The 8337-nt window shown below is 46.0% G+C and overlaps 1 protein-coding gene across 1 annotated transcript; it reads right to left on the bottom strand.

Annotated features, from left to right (window-relative positions):
• Positions 1 to 378: 378 nt before the first annotated feature.
• Positions 379 to 7868, bottom strand: SAYSD1 (SAYSVFN motif domain containing 1). Its single transcript, XM_080663894.1, has 2 exons — positions 7578 to 7868; positions 379 to 1123 (listed from the first exon to the last, which is right to left on the bottom strand). The coding sequence occupies exons 1-2, from the start codon at positions 7782 to 7784 to the stop codon at positions 779 to 781; spliced, it is 552 nt and encodes a 183-aa protein (XP_080520020.1). The 5' UTR covers positions 7785 to 7868; the 3' UTR covers positions 379 to 778.
• Positions 7869 to 8337: the final 469 nt, after the last annotated feature.

Raw genomic sequence — 8337 nt, 5'->3', positions numbered from 1 at the left:
GCCACCACGCAGCCAGCGAGTCTGGATTCCGCTTCCAGGGCTCCCCTCTGTACACACTCGAGAATTTTTTCCGGCTGACTTCATCATTAATAACTATTTATCAAATCTGTCCATATTGACTTGGTGAAATCCCTCCCCACATGTCACCCAGGACTTTGTCTTCTCTCGTCTTCCTTCACTGAGTTGGGGCAGGATCAATGAGGAGAGTGAAGGATGGAGATTTGGTAATGGGATCTATCTCTAAAAAGTAGCTGTTGTAAAGATTTTTTTTTTTTTTGCAATACTATTAATGACTGAAAAAGCAAAACAAAACAGAAAGAAAAAAACAAAACTTTCAACTTAAACTTTCCAGAAAAAAAAATGCTGTAACTATGAAAAGACTTACAGAGAACATTTACTTTTAGTGTACAGTCCCATGGACCTGACCATCACAACCAACAGCTGGCTATTTTCACAGTCAGCTCCCCAGTGCCTCTGTAGGGCTCTAAAACCATCTCTCTCAAAATCAGGACACAAACAGGTCTCCTCTCCAGTATGTAATTTTTATAATTGCATCAGATACACAGTGAGTATCTTTCAGGGAATTTCACCCAAACCAAAGAGAAGTTCAAAAATAAAACTGCAGCAGATCAGGGAAAACAGGTAGAATTGCACGGTCACAGGACTAACCTGCAAGCTGTCCTTAGTCTGGGGCACCTGAACAAACCCACAAGTCCACGGCCAAGGGCTAGGAGGGCCAAGGCGTTCAGGAGGCTAGCCAGTGATAGCAAAGCTGCTCCTATCTCTCCTCCAGGGGTCTAAGCTGTAACTCGCGCTCTAATTGCTCTGCAGTCAGGGTGCCCTGGATGGCTTCGCAGCCCGGGTTGAACACAGAGTAAGCGCTTTTCTCTCCCTCCTTCTTCTCTCCAGGACCTCGTGTCCCGACATACATCCAGTAGAACAAGGACAGGACAAAATAAGCCAGGCCAAATTCCAGTTCCACAAACAGTCCCAGCAGGATCAACCAGAGAAGAACCTTCAAGAAGGTGATGCTGGTTAGGAAGGACTGGTCCCGCGGCAACGGTGGGGGAATGGCTGTCCTCCGTGGGGGCTGTGGCATCCTGCTCCCAGGCTGAGCGGCTTCCTAGGACACAAACAAGCAAAGGGTAATGAGGCTTAGAGGAGAAAACCAATCTGGAGAGGCAGCTCTCATTGTCCCCGGAAGGCTTCTGGCTCATTGATTTCTATTTCCTTGCCCTGCTCTCTAAAACAATCATCTCCCAAAGAGCTCTTGCGCCCTGCTCCGACTGGACCAAAACCGGTCAGCCCTTAGTGAGATGACCCGATAAAAACCCTACAGCACTCAGATGGGTTCCCTTTGTGGGAGGCACTTCCTCAGACAAGTCTGCTGCTAACAAGAGCTAATGTGTGCCCCACACAGAAGCTCCCCAGTAATTGGTAATGCAATAGCTCCGCGTATGCTTCACACAGAATCGACATGTTCGTTGATTTGATTAGATGAGCTAAAATTTTGAGTGACATGATTCTAAAATGAGGACTACACCAGAAACAGGAAAGAAAACTCCCTCTACATATTAAAAAATAAAAATTGCTGTTACAGCTACAACCTTTCCATCCGGTGACCATCCCACACATCCCCAGGCCCAGGCAGTGCCTCCTAAGTGGACTCTCGCCTCCTATCTCTTCCCTCCCCACGCCATCCTGTGTACATACAGTTGCTAAATGGATCTCCTCAAACACCCATCAACCTCCTGTTCACAAGCCTTCAACAAATTTTTATTGCCTAGAGGTTAAAATTTAAACTCTTTGGGCTGCAATCCAAGGCCTTCCATTTATTCAACAGATAGAAATGCCAATACACTGGCCACTGTGCTGGTGGTAATGGGAGACACAGGGACTTAGGCCATTTTAGGGAGCTGGGTCTCTACTCCAGTATTTTTTCCAAACTTCTTTGGGTTTGACCTAGAATAAAAGATACATTTTATACTGTGACCCAGCATGCATGTATATGTATATGTATATGTATGTATATGAAATAGAAAAAAGTTTCACAAATCAACAAATATCTTCACATCATATAAAGCTGTCATTTTCTATTCTATTTTTTTTTAATTTTATTTTAATAGAGGACTAGATTTCTCTAAATTGATGTCACCACTCACTAAAGGGTCATGACTTACCATTTGAAAAATGGTCTAAAAAATTTCCTGCACAGCACAATCTGAAACTGTGTAAATGAACCCTCTACTCCAGTTCAACTGGTCTCACTACCGAGGCCATTGCCCGTCTGGCCTGGAATCGCCTCTGTCCCTCTCCATGCCTCGGCTCCTTGCCTTCCTTCCAGGCAGGCATGACTGGTGTGCTGTGCATGCCTTGGCCTTCTCCACCACCGAGAAGGGTGCCCTCAGCCTCCTGAGCACTGACTGGCTCTTTCTCACTGAGCACCAAACTATTCAGCTAGTGTCTCTTTTATTTAATTATTTTAGTAAGTTAAATTCACAAACAAAATAGAAACAGACTCACAGACAGAGAACAGACTGATAGCTGTCAGGGGCTGAGTGGAAAAGGTGAAGGGAATGAGCAAAGAAAAAAAACTCATCGACACAGGCAACAGTATGGTGATTTACCTGAGGGAAAGGGCAGTGGGGGAGGGAGGAGAGGGTAAATGGGGGATAATGTGATAGAAGGAGACTTGACTTGGGATGGTGAACAAACAATACAATAATATACAGATGACTATTAAAAAAGAAATTGTCTCAAAAAATAACAAACCTGAGGTAAAATAATACTGAAGTGTCTCTCTCTCTCTCTCTTTTTTTTATCCTTACCTGAGGATATGATTTTAGAGAGAGGGGAAAAGAGAGAAAGAGATAGAGAAAGAGAGAAACATCGATGTGGGAGAGAAACATCAATAGCTTGCTTCCCATACTCGCCCTGACTGGGGATCAAACCCATAACCTTTTGGGTGTAGGGGACGACGCTCCACCTAACTGAGCCACCTGGCCAGGGCTGAAGTGTCTCTCTTTTAATATAGGTCACCTGTATCCCTAGATTGTTACCATGAAGACACAGACTGCCATTTACCACCCTTAGTTGTCTCCAGAGCCAAACACAGCACCCACACATAGGTTCTCAATCCACAGAAGAACTTTTAGTTCATTTCTTCAGTTATATCTCCTCTTCTTCACTTCATTGTATTTTTAGGATGTTCTTTTTTTTTCTTCACTTCATTTTAAAAGTGACCACAAACTATGTTTGGTTTCAATAAAATATACAGGTTGCCCTGGCCAGGTAGCTCAGTTGGTTGGGACACCATCCTGTACAATGAAAGGTCACTGGTAGGCACATACCTGAGTTGTGGGTTCGGTCCTGATTGGGGCACGTGCAAGAGGCAGCCAAAAGAAGTAACTCTCTCTCTCTCTCTCTCTCTCTCTCTCTCTCTCTCTCTCTCGCTTTCTCTCTCTCTCTCTCTCTTCCTTTCTCTCTAAAAATCAATAAGAACATGTCCTCAGGTGAGGATTGAAAAAAAAATACAGATCATCTGATTTATATTGCTTCAGAAATTCTATTTTGTTAGAACCTTCTTTTTTTAGCATCAATATTGTAATTACCTTTTCAGTAAAGGCCCTTAACATATCATCAGCAAACACCCCATCCCAACAGACATTTATTAAATAGATAAAGGTCCCTTTAGGATTTGACAGTGTGCACAATAGGAAAATCCCTGCAGATCTTAGTGGGAACTAATATAATCAATTTATATTTCAGACTACTCTGGCTGTCAGGTAGAGAATGGGCTTCGAGGGTAGAAGTAGGGAAATTGTTAGTAGCAGGAGGCCCAGTAAGAGAGGACCAGGCAGAGATTAAGGTGGTGGCCCAGATGTCAGAGAGAAATGATGGACTGATGGATACAGAATACATTTTGAATGTGTATGACTTGAAATTCATAGCAAACTGAATTTATTTTATTATTGAGGGAGTATAAAAATAATGCTTACACCATCATTTATTTATTGAGTGCCTTCAAAATGCCTGATCTCCTGTAATCCAGGCAGGCACTGTTATTCCCAATTTACTGATAAGGGATCACTGAGATGTTAAGTAACTCCCCTCAAGTCACACACCTGGTGATAGGCAGAGATAAAGCTGGTCTAGGATCTGAGAATGGTCTCCCTCCAAAGCCCTTGTTACTTACTTAGGAGCCTTTGTGGGAGATAGTAAAGGGGAGGGTCAAGAGCTAGAAGAAGATGGGGAAGATTACTAGTAAATGAACTGGTCAAGGGATAAAGAAAGGAGAGGAGGGATATTGGGACGTCCTCAGCCTCACTTGGCCTTTGTTTTAGTTCCAGGGCACCTACTGTTGTGTGGCAGTGGGAGGGTTTGTGGTCTCACAGCACATATAGGCACGGTTTAGGGAAGATACTTCCATTCCCCAAATACCAAGCTGCTTCCCACCTCAGGGCCTCTGCACTTGTACTAGTATCTCCCTCTGAGACGAATGCCCCTGTCCCCTCACATCACCTGGCTGGCTCCCTTGCTCCTATAAACCTCAGCAAAAATGTCACATGTGGCCTTGGCCTTGTCCCCAGGTTTCTGCAAGAGTGGCTCCTTATGAAATGTCACCTCCTGGGGGAGGTCCTGCCTGCCTATCCAATTTAAAGTAGCACTCTGCATCCCTCACCCCAATTCACTACCACAGTGTCTGTTCCTGATGCCCCTTTCACCATTCTCTTCTTTTATTGCTCCTCTCCAAAAGCTGGTTCTGAGAGCAGCGTTTTGTGTCGTTTTCTCAGTGTCCCCCCAGATTTAGGACAGTAGCTGGAACACAGTGGACACATGATAGGATTTTGCTGAGTGGTGGTGAGGGAAAGAAACAAAAAGGTGACTCCTAAATTAGAGGGGCTGATGCAAAGACTGTGCTTAGCCAGGTGACTCCAAAGAAAAAGCACATTTGAGCAGTGGGCCAACCTGAGCCAAGGGTTGGAGGTGAGGAGTTGCAAGCCAGGTGTGGGCAGTAGACCCTGGGACTAGATAGTGCCCTGTGGCTAGTGGGGGATATGCCTGGGAGAGAGGCAGGGGGGTTTCTACAGGATTTAAAAAAAGTTACAAGCATTTTTGCCCTATTGTGGCAGAAGCTTGTCACAGAAAGAAAGACATTGAGAGTGAGGGAAGGAGGATGTGGGTACTTCCTTATCAATGACTATAGAAAATTACAAATAGAAGGCTTAAGATATCTGACATGCCACTGTGTGCCACCAAAATTATTAGGCAGAGATGGATTATAAATTAGAAAGAAAATTTAATGAGAATTGTCACACCAGAGCAACCCCAGGAATGATAAGGGAATGCATGAAATGAGCTTAGGACAGAAACAGCTTGATTAATAAGAACCAACTGCAGGTCCAGCATTTCCTCTCATTCTGCTGTCAGGCCACCAGCTTTTGGGTTTTTAACAGTAGAATCTTTCTCCAAGTTCAGATTCTCTGGGTCCAACTCAATGATCTCATATTCCTTTGATAATGAGACATACAGTCAGAAGCTCATTGCGTGGAGTAGACATTGTTTTTTAACTGCAGGGAGAAAAAAGGGTAGGGGAAGTGGGTTCTAAAATCTTAAGTAATTGTGCTCAGGGAGTTCTAATTGACAATAAAGTTACCCTGAGACAAACTGCATGCAAGGAAATGGATTCTTTGAACCCTATAGCACCTTTTCTGGGAGTCAGTTAGAGCCCTGCCTGTCATGGAGAACATATCAAACTTAAGGAACAATTCATGGTTTTTAAAAAAAATTCCCTAAAACCAGATGTTGTGGCCCTAGAGCCCGTTTGGCTCAGTGGATAGAGCATCGGCCTGAAGAATGAAGGGTCCCGGGTTCAATTCCAGTGAGGGGCACGTACTTCGGTTGCAGGGTCTTCCCCGGTTCAGGCCTTGGTCGGGGCTCAAGCAGGAGGCAACCAATCAATGTGTTTCTCTCACATCGATATTTCTCTGTCTTTCCCTCTCTCTTGCACTCTCTAAAAATCAATGGGAAAATATCCTCGGGTGAGGATTGAAAAAAAACCTAACCAGATTGAAAAAAAAACTAACCAGATATTGTGCAATAATAAATGAACTTAATATAACAAAAAATTAAGGAAGTAAGGTACACTTCTGCTCCAGAACATTTTAAATTTCAAAAGGAATTTTTGGCTCTTAATATACATCTTAGGTACAAAGGCCATGTCACAGATGGTCTCAAAGCACTGATTTTCCCTTGATGTTTTGTCCTGGACTAGTATTCCCCCTTAGATACTCCAGTCTCATGTGCGACTCATCTGGCCACTTTATTCATGAGAGAAAACTAAAGAAAGATAGAGATGTGAATAAGTTCATCTGCAAAATAAGAGCTACCAAAAGGATTAAAGGGTGAGAATGCTATCATACTAATCTAAATACTGTTTTCACCTTCAACATTCAGTATTGAACTTTTTGCTAGTCTAGTTCTACAGCAGTGCACAAGCGTGTGCCGCTTCTGGCAGTTACAGCCACCACACTTTTGCAAGTTTTGTATTCAAACGTGGGTTACTGGCTGCATGTGGTCCAGGTGCGAAATCAAATGAAGCCTTAATTACTGCCACTTTTTAATCAGCATCTAATTATACCTTTCACCCTCCACTAGCAGAGGGCTGCGGCTCAACACGGTTGTGGAGAGGTTTCTGAGAGCCACAGGGTGTCACAAGATAATTCAACTCGTTGTTAGTAACTCAAGGGCAGAGGAACTTTCTTCCAGGACCCCAGACATGCGATTTTCAACAGGGAGGATGAGGGGTGGGGGACGGCAAGAAATTTTTCAATACAATACCTGACTATTTAAGGGCACTGACCTCTTTCCCCTTAGATTGCAAAATTTAAAAAATGGCAACAGTCAACACAACAACAGCCCATCTGTTGTGAATGAATCAAAATTACACTTTTTGTCAGATTGGCAAAAACATGTTTTTTGGTGTACCACAGAATTTTAGTAATTGTGTGCCATGAGGTGAAAAAGGTTGAAAATCGCTGTCCTAGACTCTCGATTCCAATAATTACAGGCTGTTGTTGTTCCTTGTGATTAAGCCCCTAGACCAGTGGTCGGCAAACTGCGGCTCGCGAGCCACATGTGGCTCTTTGGACCCTTGAGTGTGGCTCTTCCACAAAATACCATGGCCTGGGCGAGTCTATTTTGAAGAAGTGGCGTTAAAAGAAGTTTAAGTTTAAAAAATTTGGCTCTCAAAAGAAATTTCAATCGTTGTACTGTTGATATTTGGCTCTGTTGACTAATGAGTTTGCCGACCACTGCTCTAGACCTTCGCTTCCCACTTGGAATCAGGAGCTGCAGGAAAGAAATGGTCAAATCCACTAATCACTGGGAGAGAAGGCGTGGCCTGTGGGCCAGGGTTTGTGGGCGGGGCCGCTCCTCCACCCCGAGCCTGCTCCTCACGGGGGCGGGGCCTGAAAGCCACCACATGGTGGAAGGGGCGGGGCCTCAGCCAGAGTTTCCAGAGGAGCCACGACAGCGGCCCCGAAGCCAGGTCCCCGGCGAGGCCTCCCTCCTCTCACCTGAGCGAGGCTGGGCTGGGCCGGGGCACTCGCGGGCCTCCGTTTCCACACCAGGAATCGTTTTAGCCAGGCTGGGGCTGACTTTGGAGTGGCAGTTGCTTCCGCCTTCTCTCCCGAGGTTTGTGCACTCTGTCTGGAAGTGCTGGGTTCGGCCGCCAGCCCGGCCCGTTTCCGGGCCTCTCGGAACTCTGCTAACCGCTGTTCCATGGCGCGCGCCTCGCTTCCTGGGAGCCCGGGAGCGCGCCCGCCCGCTGGGAACCGGCGCTGCGCGCAGCCCGGCGCCAGGCCGCAGTGCGCCTGCGTAGCGCGGCTGTGTGCTGAACGTGCGCACTGGGCGCCGGTTTTCAGCGTGCGCCGGCTTTGTGACGTTGCGTGGGCTGTCTGTGCAAATGCCCCTCGAAACGCACGTGGATGCTGTGTCCACCTCCTCCGGCCCAATGGTGAAGAATCTAAAGCTTAAGGACTGCTCCATCCTTCCTCTCTAGCCCCAGGTTCCTGGGGAGGGGGTGGGGGAGGCGACTGTCATGTGCTCCATCTCACCTCAGGGATCTGCTCCCCAACAGGCGAAGCTTCCTGTAGCAGGGGCCAGGTTGAGAAAGGTGGTCCCAGGGCACTGAAGAAGGTCCATGATCTCTGGGAACAGGATACAGCCTCCCCTTTTCCTTTTAAGGAGTATGCCAGTCAGTACTTGGAGGGTGGCTTTCTCGCTGCTTACGTGGCAGGCAGGCTCTGCAGACCTCTCATTGCTCTTGCCACCATG

Source organism: Plecotus auritus, assembly GCF_963455305.1.
Source record: "Plecotus auritus genome assembly, chromosome: 4".
NCBI lineage: Eukaryota > Metazoa > Chordata > Mammalia > Chiroptera > Vespertilionidae > Plecotus > Plecotus auritus.
The sequence above is the reverse complement of the archived record's forward strand: the minus strand, read 5'-3'. Positions and strand labels throughout refer to the sequence as shown.

Bases quoted from the DNA above. Each gene is read 5' to 3' on its own strand.
- SAYSD1 (XM_080663894.1), bottom strand. From the start codon at position 7,784: ATGGAACAGCGGTTAGCAGAGTTCCGAGAGGCCCGGAAACGGGCCGGG. The intron at 1,124-7,577 runs GTGAGAGGAGGG...TTTGTGTCCTAG, and splicing joins CCCAGCCCAGCCTCGCTCAG to GAAGCCGCTCAGCCTGGGAG.